Consider the following 13,926-nt stretch of genomic DNA (forward strand, 5'->3'; position numbering starts at 1 on the left):
TGCCCCTCCGCCATCTACCAGCTCATGATGCAGTGCTGGCAGCAGGAACGCGCCCGCCGCCCCAAGTTCGCCGACATTGTCAGCATCCTGGACAAGCTCATCCGAGCTCCCGACTCCCTCAAGACCCTGGCTGACTTCGACCCCCGGTTAGTGCCACACCCTCTGTGCGTGGCGGCCCAGTGTAGCGGCCAGCCGGGGCTAGTGGCCAGGGGGCTCGCAACGTACATGGCGGCTTTATTTATTTTTTAATTTTTTTAACATTTATTCATTTTTGAGAGACAGAAAAAGAGTGTGAACAGGGAACAAGCAGAGAGAGAGGGAGACACAGACTCCAAAGCAGGCTTCAGGCTCCAAGCTGTCAGCATAGAGCCCGATGCAGGGTTTGAACCCACAAACTGAGATCGTGACCTGAGCCGAAGTCGGACGCTTAGCCGACTGAGCCACCCAGGCACCCCAGACGGTGGCTTTACTTACACTGGACAGGGGCTCACATGATACTTAACAGAAGCCATGGACATATATGGGAAATGTGTTGGGCAGTGTGCTCAGTGCCTAACATGTTTTAACTCATTCAAACAACCGATGAGATGGGTCCTATAATTATCCGCCTTTTGTTGATGAGGAAGCTGAGACAGGGCGATTAAGTATTTTATGTGCTGGCTGGTGGCCAGGCTGGGGCTGTGCCCCCAGGAACCTGAATCTTAACATTTCATGATGTGGTTATTGGTGGTGGTATTGCCCGTGAGGGGGGGGGGGGGCAGCAGGAGCGCTCACGACAGGCCAGCCTGTCTCCCTGAACCCTCCCGGATTTGGCTTTCCTGTCGCCCAGGTTAGGACACTGAGGCACAGGGCAGCTGGGCAAATTGGCCGGGTTCGGGAGCAGCAGGCTGGGAGCCTGGAAACCGCGGTCCCTCACCGCAGGCGGGTGCTTCCTTTTGCAGGGTGTCCATCCGGCTGCCCAGCACCAGCGGCTCCGAGGGCGTGCCCTTTCGCACGGTGTCTGAGTGGCTAGAGTCTATCAAGATGCAACAGTACACGGAGCACTTCCTGGCGGCCGGCTATACCGCCATCGAGAAGGTGGTGCAGATGACCAACGAGTGAGTCCGGCCCCACCACCCTTCTCCCTGCCTTCCTGCCACTCCCCCTCACTCTTTCTCCCTCCTTCTCTTTTGGGGGAGAGAGGCTTCACAGGAAGGGTAGGACCAGGCTGGCAGCCAGAAATTCTGGGCACTCATTCCTGGCCCCCGCCCCCCATCTTCCTGCATCTTTTTTTTTTTCCAGAATGGGAAAAGAATAGTAATTGTAATAAGGGCAGAGTTCATCAAGGACTGGTTAGGTGCCTGAGCACTTTGAATCCGTGTTCATGCTAACTCCGCAGGGGGGTCTTGTCGCTGTCCCCACCAGACAGGTGAGAAAAAGGGGTGCAGAGAACTGCAGTGACTTGCCCAGGGTCCCACGGCCACTAGGGGTTCCAGCCCAGAGCTCAGGGGCCACGGAGGTCATTAGCAGAGAAACTGAAGTTCAGAGAGATTATGTGGCCTACTTCGGGGCACAGAGTCTGAAGCTGGGAATCTGGGGGGAAGGAAAGGCCTGTTTTCAGAACCATTGGCTACTTGAACTTCCTGATTGTCTTGTGAGTAAATATTATTACCTCCCCCATTTAATACGTGGGGAAACTGAGGCTGCCAGTTTACGTAGCTTGCCTCAGGTCACACGGCCAGCTAGGGGCAGCACTCCTGTCCACAATGGTGAAAAGAGATGGGCAGAGCCCTTGGACTTCACGTCTCTCCATGTGGTTGGCTCTGGGCCTGCCGTCCAGCCTGGCAAGAAGGGCCAATTGCCCCTGCCCTGGCCCAGGGTACAGCCCTGTGTCATAGCAGGCTGCCCTCTGGGAGCTTGGCTTCCCCCTCCAACATCAGGGAACTTTCCCGGCATGGCCTTGGCTGGGACACCTCTTCCTGTCCCAGGGGGGAGAAGACATTATCCTTGTAGCCTTTTGTGCCTCTAAAAATAGCATTAGGGCCCAATAACCCAGCTTGTAGAGGGTCCAAGGTCAGGGCCGGAATAGGCCTTGGGCTGGAAGGTTTTGGGAATCACACGAACGGGTCAACTTGGGCCTCCCACAGTTCTGGGTCACAGAAGTTCTGGAATCTGGGCCTGAGCAGGATTATCCTCCAGGGCCTTTGAGGACCGCTCAGCTGGACTTCTGATTGCTGGTCAGAGCGTCTTAGGCCAGGCTGTGGCCCGTCCCAGGGGACAGGAAGTCAGCCAGGGACAGAGCTGGCCAGAGGGGGGGGTCCCGGAGATGAGGAGATAGGAGATGGGTCCCAGGATATCTTTGTTGCCAGCCAGCAGCAGGGTCCCAAGCTCGGGCTCTGCAGTCACACTTTGGCTTCAGGTCCTGCATCTGCCACTTCGTAGCAGGAGACCTTGGTCAAATTGGGTTCCATCTTTGAGCCTTGGTTTCCATTTCCCTGCTCCACAGATGGCGTGGGTGCAGTGCAGGTGACGCGTGGGCTCACTGTAGGGGCTTAACCACATCCGTCTCCTCCACCCTCTTGCTTTCAGCCTGAAGCCTGTGGGCAAATGCCAGGGTTCCTGGGCCCCCTCCAGGGGCTCCCACTGGGGACGGCACAGATTCTCTTGGGGGTGAGCAGAGCTGAGGGCAAGAAGTGCTTACAGGAAACACATGTTCTTAGAAGCTTCCCAAAATAGCCTGGGGTGCTCCTCGGCCAATTCCTTTCCCACGAGCAGGGACAGGGCTGTCTTGGATGGATGGAGGCTGTGTGTGTGTGCGCGCGCGCGCGTGCTGTGTTTTGAAAGGCTTGAATAAAGGCAGGAAATCATTCCACGCTCCCTCCTCTTCCCACCAGCTCGGTGGTGCTCAGGCCTGAGGCCTGCGTGATTCACCACCACTGCCTCCTTCTTGATTTCAAATACATGAAATGCATGGGGATCTTAGAGCACTTTTTTACCCTGAAGGCTGTGTCTACACATGCTGTGAGTCCCAGTGGGAAGCAGTGAGTGGGTCTCAGAACTCAGCACTTTTCCCCGATGGGGTCGGGGTTTAGGCTCCAGTATCCCCTCCGCGCCCCCCCACCCCTACTCCGGTCCCTCCCAAAGGGCTGGCTGCTTGGTCCCACAGCGGCCACCTTTTCTCAGATTGAGCATTCACCACATTATTTTGGAGTTTCTAATTAGACTAGTGGTTCTAAGTGTCTTTTGAGGAACTAAGGAAGCAGTGGACGTTGTGCCCCAGAAAAATGCCCCGTCCAACAAAAGGTCCTGTCCCGTGTGTCTGGGGCGACACAATTCACCTTTCTGTGATGGAGGCACAGGCTGATGGGGCTTCCGGTCTCTGCCTGCCCTCAGTGTGGGCTGGGTGCCGATGGGCTCTTTGCTGAGGCCACGGATCACTGACGTGTGAGGCTCCAGGAACCCTCGCTCACTGTGACCAGGGCCAGCACACAGCAGGTGGGAGAGGTGTGGCCTTTGAATGTCCCCGGGGCCCGGGGCTGGCGTTGAGAGTGCTCGGGGAAAAGGTAGCCCCCGTCACATGTCTCCCTGCCCCCATGATGAGAGTGACACGAGGGAAACTGAGGCTGAGGCAGGAACAGTCTTGGGATAGTCTGCAAAGGCCACAGGCATCGCTGGTCTTTTGTGTCTCTGGTTAGCAAATGAGGCAAGGAAGGTATCGGTCTCTTGGGTCAGAACAGAAGGGCGCTGGGGTAGGTGGTTCGGGAGCAGCTAACCAAAACTTCCCATTTTACATATAGAGCAACTGAGTCCCAGAGACAGGACAGGACCTGCTCAAGGCTTTGATGAAGTCTGGGGCTAGAATTTGGCCTCTTGCTTTCCAGCCCAGGGTTTTTGCTTCCTGGATGGGTCTCTGGAACAACCTCAGATTAACTATACGAACCTGAGAGAGGGGCTCAGGGCAGCCCGGGAACTGGCTCAGCGTCCCCTAAAGCGGCCATTCATTCATTCAGCAGATACTCCTTGAGGACCTACTGTGTGCCAGGCCTGTCCTGGGGCCCAGGGGACTAGGTCTCTGCTGTTACCCTCTTAGTGCTCACATAACCCCCTGATTCTTTCACCATACTTCAGGGTCGTTGGGACCCTATAAAATGCAGACTCCTTGTCCCACCTGGAGAAGTTTAAGGTCAGTAAGTCTGGAATTGGGCCCAGGATGCTGCCTTTTTAGTAAGTGCCTCCTTCCCTGGTGATCCATGGCTTCCCTGGGAGCCCCATGCTTTGGGACCCATCGGTGTGGGGAGGACAGCCCTGTGTTCTCAGCACCGCCAGCTGGTTTGGTCAGAATGACTACAGCGCTCGGTTAGAACGTTCTCCCTGGCGTCAGACTCCTGGCCTTCCCGCCGCAGTGGCAGCAGCCAGCCCCTCCTGGAGGCCCGTGAGCCACCCTCCCCGAGCTCTGGGTCAGCCCTTCCCTGCTCGGCACCTTCTCCGAGGGCTCCTGGAGCCTGTGGGAAAGTCCTGTCTCCAGAATCGCAAACGGGAGTTTGCACCATATAATTAGTTTCATTTACAGCCAGCAGACGGCCCATAAAAACCTGGGTGTTTTCATGGGTTTGGGCTGGTGGGTGCGGGTGGTGGAGGAGAAAAGTCCCCGAGTGAGCAATAATCCTCCTGCTCCAGGGCTCCTGGGAGCAGAAGTGGTTTTACGAGAGGATGGAGAGGCTTGGAAAGGGGGGCAGGAGAGGGCTGTGGGCTCCTGGGCACATCTTTCCATCTGGCACCCAGGCCACCCTACCCCACTCTGCCACCAGTTTCTGGGGTCTGCCAGCCTCCGGTTAGGCACTCATCCCATTTTACAGATGAGGAAGTTGAGGTTCCTAAAGGGAAAACACCTGCCCCGGAATGTCCTGGTCACCTGATAGGTGACTCGCAAGCCCCTCCCATTGGAAGCCGGTGGAGAGGTCCCGCCGAGAGTTTCCTGAGGTCTCCCTCAGTTGTCAGCAGTTGGCACCCGGAGGGAGTAGGGCTGAGATAAAGCGGTGGCTGGAAAGAGACCTTGGGTGGCGGGCTATGAGTAACACCCCTAGAGGGTCCCTGCCTCCCGCCGCTCCCCGCAACGGATGGTGGTGTCAGTGCTGCCAGGGGACGAGGCCTCAGCTGGGGACAGTGAGGACAGACCCAGGGTCGGCATCGGCTCGCTGAGTTCCAGCGCCTCCACCTCCTAGCTGTGTGACTTCACCTCTCTGAGTCTCAATTTTCTAATCTGCAAATTGGAGGTATAAAGAGCAGCTGCTGTACGGATCAGTGTGCAGGTGTGACTGGGGGGAGGGGAAGCTTGTCACCGTCGGTGCTTCTTTTTTTATGGGTACTTTTTTTTTTAAGTTTATTTATTTATGGGGTGTTGGGGCACAGGGGCAGAGAGAGAGAGAGAGAAAGAGGGAGAGAGAGAATCCCAAGTAGGTTCTGCACGGACAGCACGGACGTGGGGTTTGAACTCACGAACCGTGAGATCATGCCCTGAACCGAAATCAAGAGACCCCTAACCGACTGCGCCCCCCACCCCCACCCCCCCGCACCCCCAGAGTCCATGCTTCTATCGCTTCCCTAACTTCCCTAACTTTGTCAATGTTAGCGAGCTTTCGGGATGCAAATCCTCCTGTCGGGCCTCTGCCCCCTCTGAGCCCCCTCATCTGCCCGCCGCTCCCCAGCTGGCCCCTAACTCCCTCTCTTCCTCACCCATAGCGACATCAAGAGGATTGGGGTGCGGCTGCCCGGCCACCAGAAGCGCATCGCCTACAGCCTGCTGGGACTCAAGGAGCAGGTGAACACAGTGGGCATCCCCATCTGAGCCCCGGCCAGCCTCAGACCCCCTTGGCCAAGAATACTTGAAGAAATGGAGTGGCGTCTCTGCCCGCTCTGCCCTGGGCCACCAGGGACCTTATTTATTTCTAGTTATTCCATATGGATGCCACCCTGAAGCCTCTGCTGGGGGGGTGGGGGTGGTCTTGGATGACACCTTGGCCTAAACTGAGGAGACGCTCAGGGACCCGGAGCTGGGGGCTTCTTCGTCTACGAAGGACAGACTGCCAAGCACTTAGCAGGCACCGCCATGGCCCAGCATCCCCTGGCGCAGGAGCCCTGCAAAGATATTCGGACAGACACACAGGACATTTCCAAACTGACCTCCCCTTTGCTGTCTCGGGAGGTGGAGGGGCGGAATCAGCCGGCGGCCGCGTGAACAGGGTACCTCAAGTCCCACCCACGGACGAGAAGCGGACAGCCAGAAAACTCAGCCGGGCGAGGCCCGCGGTGGCTCCCCCGTCCGTCCGTGCCTTCCTCAGCCCCCAGGCCCTGTCCTCAGCCCCAGCGGGCCAAATCTTGCTCCCCGGGGCCCCTCGCAGGATGCTTGGTTGTGTTGAGGTTTTTTTTAACTATATATTTTGTATTTTGTGGAGAGTATGCGTGTGTGGCAGGGGGCCCGGCCAGGGCTGGGGACAGACGATGGCCTGTGTCAGACATTCCCAGCCTGGGGGCCGGTCCGTCCGGTCTCCCTCCCCTTCAGACAGCACTCACGACTCTGTCAGTGTTAACGGTTTTGTTTTATTGGGTATTTTTTTTCGAATCTTAATTTATTATTATTTTTTTATATTTATTGTTAGGAAATGACTTATTTCTGCTCTGGAATAAAGTTGCAGATGGATCAAACTGATGTCGGTTTTGAGTGTTTGGGAGAGCGCTGGGGGCAGAGAGGCCCTCCGTGTGGGAAGTGGAGGGTCGAGGCTGGGTGGGGGGGCAGGCAGAGGGCCAGGGAGCAGGCCCTGCCGAGCCTGGACTCCACACCAACAGGCCTCTGTCACCTTTGATCTCCGGGCTTCTGGAGGGCTGGGAGGCTGCGGAACCATGAGAACAGCCACCGGCTCCCTCCCACACGTCTCTGGAAGCTTGTTGAAATAGATTCTTCGACCATCCACGTAGGGCTCTGAGGTTTACAAAGGCTTTCCACAAGTTTTGGCTTGTTGGAGCCTCCGCACTCGGTTTTTGTGGGCAGCCCCACTTTACAGAAGAGGAAAACTGAGGTTGGGGCCCAGGGACAGGGCTTGTCCGAGTCCACACGGCGAGGCAGAGGCCAGAATTGACGGCGGGGCTAGGAATCCCAATTAGATGCTTTTCTCACAGGTGAGGAGACTGAGGCTCAGAGATGTGCAGGGACTCGCCCTGAGTCACACAGCAGGAAGGAGCAGAGGCCTTGGGGGAAGCTACAGTCCTGGATTCAAACCCTGAGCCTTTTCCATGTCACACTGCTGCCCTGCACGCCACAGGCCGTTCACAGGAAGCCTTAGGAAGGTGCCGAACACAGGCGACCAGGGACGTGAGCAGGGGAGCAGAGAGATCTGGGGCAGAGGAGGAAGGCTTCCTGGTGGAGGGTGGCCCCAGAACTGAGCCACGCAGGGGTTGTTGGGACAATCAGCCAGTGAGGCAGAAGGAGAGGACGATGCAGGCAGAGTAAACTGGAGGTGTGACACCGTGTGGTTGTGCAAGGGGGACCCACAAGCCTTCCATGTTTCTAGGGTATGAAGCAGGGCCTTGCAAGGCAGGTCCAGGCGTGGGGATTTTAAGTTGAAGGCAGTGGGGAGCCGCTGAAGATTTTGAGCAGGGTAAGGCATGCTTTTTGTGCCTAGCAGAAGTCACGGGTAGAGGTGGGCCCAGAACCCCAGCCGCCTGACTCAGCGTGGAGCTTCGGGGCAGCAAAATTGTGAGGATGTTCACCTTGCTTTGGGGTCTCAAGACTGGCCTGCTCTGCCCTGATCCTCTGCCACTGCAGGAAAGTGGCCTCCATGGGGAGCCAGCTCCAGGGCTACCCCCTCAAGCATCAGGGGATCAGGTAGGGCAGGGCTTGGGAAAGAAAAGAAAGCACTGGTTGAGCTCACCAGGCCTTCCTCCCGTTAGCGCTAGGCTGCGGGGTGTGGGCAGCTTGGTGGCTGAGTCAGGCTTTCCTGAGACCTGACCCTCACCTAGCTCTCCCAGGTGGCCACCATGGCTCTGTTATTGGGCTACGGCTACTGCCATCACCACTGACAGAACTGTGGGTCCCCCAGGGAACAAGCCTGCAATCCCACAGTGAGCTGGGCCTCAATGGCCCCTGGGGCCAGGCCTGGGTCCCATTCCCAAAGCCCCTCAGCCACCCAATGGCCCCACTGGTGAGCAGAAGTGGACGCAGGAAGTGGCTGAGCCCAGGAGGGAGATGGCCTCGGGTGCTTGTCTCTCGAGGGGCCATGATGGGTGTGAAGCCCTCCGAGGGCACAGGCATCTGAGCTGCAGGCTGGGATCTGTGCTCAAGGCAAGTAGGCAGCTGTCTGGAGCCTCCCGTGGATCTCATGATTGGCCAGAGGGGACATTTAATTTTTTTTTAAGTTAAAGTAAAGCCAGCTCTGCCCTCCAGAGGGCCTAGAAGCAGTGAACCCCCCTTAACAATTAAGCACATCCGGCCCCTAGATCTTGGCTCCTAAACCCCACCCTCTAATAAAAGAACCCAGAGCTCCTTAGAGAAATGGCTGCTTCCAGGGCTGAGACAGGGAAAATACGAGAATTAGTCTGGGGCATCCTGTAGGGATGGGGAGTAAGGAAAGCCTCAAAAAATAAACAGATGGGGGGGGGATGTCAGACCCAGGAGCCAGCCTGAAAGAGATCCCAATGGCCAAACTAGACCAAGTCGAACAGCAGACCAAATAGCACAGAATTAAATTGAAACCCAATAAAATAAATCTCTATGAGTCCAAATTGGTATTGATTGATTGAATGAATGAATGGATAGATAAGGGAAACTAGACAAATCTTCCTCGGAGAAGAGTTCCACATAACCCATGCCTGTTCTCACATCCAGCAGGTGGCTAGCTCCAAATCCAGGCTTTGAACGTAAACTGGACCTAGTGATTAAACCCTTCCAAAGAAAGGAAGCATAGAAAGGGTTAAAGAAAGGAGAGGAAGAAACAGAACTGTTACAGTGGAGAAACAGCAGACACTACCATGACCCTGTTGACGTCATCAGTGAAAACTCAAACAAACCCAGGGCAGCAGGAATATGTTGCTTGAATTTAAGGTCAGGGATCAGCGAACACTTGTACGGGGGTCCCGGGGGTGCCGGGGGTGCCAGCCACTGCTCTCAGGGCTCTGCTCGTGTTTACTCTTGTTGTGACAATCCATTAAGATGGGCACCACTGCTATCCCATTTTACAGATTTGAACACTGAGGCACAGGGAGGTTAAATGACTTGCACCGCAGGAGCAGGAAGCAAGCCCAGACAGTCTTGGTCCCATGCCATGGAGCCCCGAGTAAAATGCTTTCCTGGGGCCACTTGGATGGCTCAGTTGGTAGAGCATGCCACTCATTGTTTTTAATTAAAAAAATATTTATATATTTTGGGGGCACCTGTGTGGCTCAGTCGGTTGAGTGTCCAACTTCAGCTCAGGTCACGTTCTCGCAGTTCGTGGGTTAGGGGCCCGTGTCGGGCTCTGTGCTGACAGCTCAGAGCCTGGAGCCTATCTCGGATTCTGTGTCTCCCTCTCTCTCTGACCCTCCCCTGCTCACGCTCTCTCAAAAATAAATAAAAGATATTTTTTAAAATGTTTGGGGTGCCTGGGTGGCTCAGTTGGTTAAGCATCTGGCTCTTGCTTTTGGCTCAGATCATGAGCTCACAGTTCGAGCCCTGGGTTGGCTCTACACTGACAGCTTGGAGCCTGCTTGGGATACTCTCTCTCCATCTCATGCCCCTCTCCTGCTCATGCTCACTCTCTCTCAAAATAAAATTTAAAAAAAAAATGCATTCCCACTTACCACCCTTAACTTCCAAGACAGAACATTCCCTCTCGCCCATGCTGACACCTCCCTAGACACAATCTGAGAGGCCCTGGTTCTGGGGAAACTGAGGCCACATAACCTGCCCAGGGTTTCCAAATACATCAGTGCCATCTCCTGCTCTGTGCCAGGCTGGTCACGGGGCCACAGAGATGAATCAGGCCCTTCTCTTCCCTCAGAAGAAGAGAGTTCTCGGTCAGGTATGGGCAGGGGTGGCCATACAGCACGACCCAGGCTAATAGGGGCCAGAAAGGGGCCCCTGACCCGGCCTGGAAGATTCAGGCAGGCTCCCTGGAGGAGGAGGAGCCATCCAAGCTGAAACGAAGGTCAAGTGGGAGACCACCAGGCGAGGTGAACCGAAATGTCCTCAGAAGAGCCCGTCCCTGCCCTCCATACCGCAGACCTCTGTGGGTAGGGCCTGAGTCTCCCCGGTTTGACCAGGACAAGCCATGCTCTGGCTCCAACGCCACCCTAGCCCCTGGCTGGCGGTCATGCCATGAGCAGCCCTATGATGCCAGCCCTGCTCTCATTTCTACCCCAAGCATAACCTTCATCTCCAACCTCAGTTGTCTCAGCTGGGAAATGGGCCCTCGGCCTGCTGCCCTCCCCGGGCTGTGAGCTACAGGGGCCTTGGAAGCCCTTTGATACACCCAACCAAGCCCTGAAGAAGGTGAAGGCAGCAATTACGAGGGTGCTGGGTGTGGGCTGCCTTCTTTCTCAGCTGCAACCGGTCCAGGGAGCAAGTTAAAACAGTATCACTGGGCACCGGCCTCGGATTTCCTAATTAATTAGCAAATCCTAGAGGAATGGGCAAGCTCTCCGCCCCCCTTCCACCCCCCCACCCACCTCCTGCTGTGGCCTAGGGCTGAGAAAAAGGCCTGTGACCGGGCTGATGCTGCTAAAACAGACGTCAAGGACATGCACGTCTGACGTGCTTGAGTTCTCAGCTTAGGCCCTCTGTGCCTCACACACACCGTGCTTCATGCCTGGATCACTTGCTCCCCAGAGCAGTGTCGGGCACTTAGGGGGCCCTCAATAAATATTGCTCAGTCAACAAATGAAGGAGGGGAATGGGGCGGGGGCCTTAGGACCCAGTGGGGAGCCATTTGGAGCCAGATTATTCAACATCCCAAGAGGTGGGGTGTGTTGGTGGGGGGTATGTGTTGCGCAGACAGCCACAGTTCCTGCTGGCTGGCTGGAACCAGCATTTCTGACCACCTACTACGTGCCACTCAATGTGCCCGAGACCCACACTGTCTTATTGAAGGATCACAATGACCCTGCAAGACATGGATTTATCCCCACTTTACAGATGGGGACACTGAGGGTCAACACTGTGATGGTATCAGAGCAAGATCCCTCAGCAGGAGGTGACAACAGAATGAAGAGACCAGGGCCCTCTTGTCCCACTGCCTGCTGCTGACTGACATTTGGGGGTCTTAGGGGTTCCTAGGAAGCAGGGCAGCAGGAAGAATAGAGTCAGGGGCATGATTGGGCCCCTGGGTGTGTTCCTTAGCGTCTCCGAGCCTCAGTGTGTTTATTTGTAACGCAGAGGCTGGGAGTCCATCCCGCCTGGGATGGGGGTTCCTGCCTCCACCACAGACCCGCCCCCAGCCCTCTTCCAAGGCTGCAGGCCCCACTCCAGCCCCCGGAGTCTGGCTTCTCAATCCAAGCCTTGTCAGCCCGTCTCTGCCGGCAGAACCAGACCCCAGTTTCTGGGAAGCTGCGGCCGCATCCCGCCCTGCGCGGAGTGGGGGCCCCCTCTCTCCCCCTGGGCCTGGGCCCCATTTCAGCAGCCTCATCACATTCCCCAGTGGCCTCCACGGCCTGGACGGACGGATGCAGTTTCCACACTGGTCTGGCAGAGCCTGGGAGCTTCGTGACCAGGTCTCCTGCTGGGCGGAGGGGTCCTTGCCAGGCCAAGGACCAGGCCTCAGGGGCCGATGAGACCAACCCCAGCCTCCAGGCACAGACAGCCACACCCTTGCAGCCCAGGCTGCATGTACTATGCCCCACCCCCACCTCCCAGGCCCTGCGCCCCGCACCAGGGACCCTTTTGCCAGCCAGGCCCCTCGAACCTGCCCTGGCCTCTTCACCCCAGCTCCCCCCCCCCCTCCACGCCCCCTCCCTGCTTCTGCCTGTGAGAACTGTACTCACTCTTCCAGACACAGCTGGGATTCCCCATCCTCCAAGAGACCTCTAGAACCTTCCCTGCTGCTAACTGATTTGGGAAAAATCAGCCCGGGCTCTCCCATGGCCGCCTTCAGCACATGGCTGACTGCAGCTGGAATGGCTCTCAGAGGTGGGTCTGTCCACCCCTGACCCATCTTCTAAGCAGCTCAACTTCCCTTCCTCAAGAACTCCACCTAGGGGCGCCTGGGGGGCTCCAGCCAGTTAGGCGTCGGGCTTCAACTCAGGTGATGATCTTGCAGTTCGTGAGTTCGAGCCCCGAGTGGGGCTCTGTGACGTCAGTGCAGAGCCCACTTTCGATCCTCTGTCCCCCTCTCCCTGCCACTCCCCTGCTCATGCTTTAGCTCTCTCTCTCTCTGAAAATAAATAAATAAGGATTAAAAAAAAAGAAGAAGAACTCCATCAAGTGGAGCTGTTACTATCTGCCCCATGGGCGGGGGACATTGTGTACCCCCACTTGGCCAGGACGGTTTAGGTTGGTTGTTTTATAAATGAGCAGTAGTCTTCCTTTTCACTCTCTGTCCCTATTTGGAGGATAATTTATCTGGTCACCCTACCTTGAGACATGGAGAAGGGAAGGGCTTTCCCAAAGCCTGAGAACTAACAAGTAGCAGAGTCAAGATTTGAACCCAGCACCCTGAGCTCTGCTCTACACTGATGGGTTTGGGCGTGAATAAGCCCGGACCTTCTCCAGGGCCTGCTGTGCACCTTCTATGGCCTGGAGCTCTTCCCCACGCCCTTGGCCTGACCCGCTGGCTTCCTCATGCGTCCAGCCACAGAGAAGGTGCCCCCATCGCCCCTCTTAAAAGTGCCCTGGACCCCCTACCATATTTCTTTCCTGCACTTTTGACTCTTTGCATCTATGGACTCACATGATGTGATAAATGTCTGTCACGGATGCCCACCTCCTGCCCAGCGGCTGGTTCCGTGAACCTGTTTGGTGGCTCCTGAACCCCCAGTGGGATGCCCCCCCCCCCCGTATTTGACAAAGGAATCAGTGAATGGTACTTGGTATGTGCCAGGGAGAGGGTGGGGAGTGGGGGAGCCCTGGTGGTGCCCTCACAAAGTCCTCAGTCTGCCAGGCATAAAGGCGCAGGGAAATATCAACAATATCCAGAAGATAAACTCCGTAGTTCAAAGAGCCTGGAGACAGCGGGGTCCAGAGGAAAGAGCAACTTGCTCAGTGCAGGGCGGGTCAGGGAAGGCCTTCTGGAGGAGGTGGTATCTGAGCAGACTTGGAGAGGAGGTGACAGCGGGGAGAATGAAGGGTTGTTCAGCTCAGAAGCTGAAGGCAGACCGGTGTGGCTGCAGCTCTGAGACCAGGGCCCTGGGGCACAGAAAGGGTAGAGGCTACAGGGGTGGGTAGGGGCCTGGATGAAGAGGGCCTTGTGGCACAGCCAATGATTTTATTTTTATCCTAAGTGTGGGCCCCAGGGAGCAGCTCGATGGTTTTGAATGGTGGGGGGGCAAGGTGGGCAAGAAAAACTTCAACTGTCATGTTTTTCAAAATTGTGCTGTTTGTTAAAAAAAAAATATCTAAGCGTTGACTTATAAAAAGCAAAGTGGACTTATTTGCGCGCCATTGTGGGACCAGGGCCCCTGCCTGCCTGGCCCTCAGGGCCCGCTCTTCAGAACAGCCCCGGGGACTGAGCCACAGACGCAGGTGTCCCAACCCCCCCCCCCCCCCCCCCCCCCCCCCCCCCCCCCCCCCCCCCCCCCCCCCCCCCCCCCCCCCCCCCCCCCCCCGCTCCCCATCCCCAGCCATCTGTCTGTGAAGGTCCATTGTGGTGGCCCCTGACATCACGGCAGGGGGCAGCGTGATGTCACGGGGCCCCATTGTGGCCGTGGAAGGCGAGGAGCCCCCCAGACGCCCCCCTCCCACTCACGCCCAATCCTATTAAGCATGGG

At 56.7% G+C, this 13,926-nt stretch overlaps 1 protein-coding gene across 1 annotated transcript in view; it reads left to right on the forward strand.

Annotated features, from left to right (window-relative positions):
• The window catches only part of EPHA2 (EPH receptor A2), a 21,861-nt gene extending 15,180 nt beyond the window's left edge, over window positions 1-6,681 (forward strand). The window contains exons 10-12 of the mRNA XM_029945900.1: window positions 7-146; window positions 942-1,097; window positions 5,719-6,681. Of these exons, the coding sequence (XP_029801760.1) occupies window positions 7-146; window positions 942-1,097; window positions 5,719-5,824 (402 nt within the window). The 3' untranslated portion in view covers window positions 5,825-6,681. The remainder of the gene's footprint in view (window positions 1-6; window positions 147-941; window positions 1,098-5,718) is intronic.
• The last annotated feature ends 7,245 nt before the right edge of the window (window positions 6,682-13,926 follow it).

Source organism: Suricata suricatta, chromosome 8 (assembly GCF_006229205.1).
Source record: "Suricata suricatta isolate VVHF042 chromosome 8, meerkat_22Aug2017_6uvM2_HiC, whole genome shotgun sequence".
Lineage (NCBI taxonomy): Eukaryota > Metazoa > Chordata > Mammalia > Carnivora > Herpestidae > Suricata > Suricata suricatta.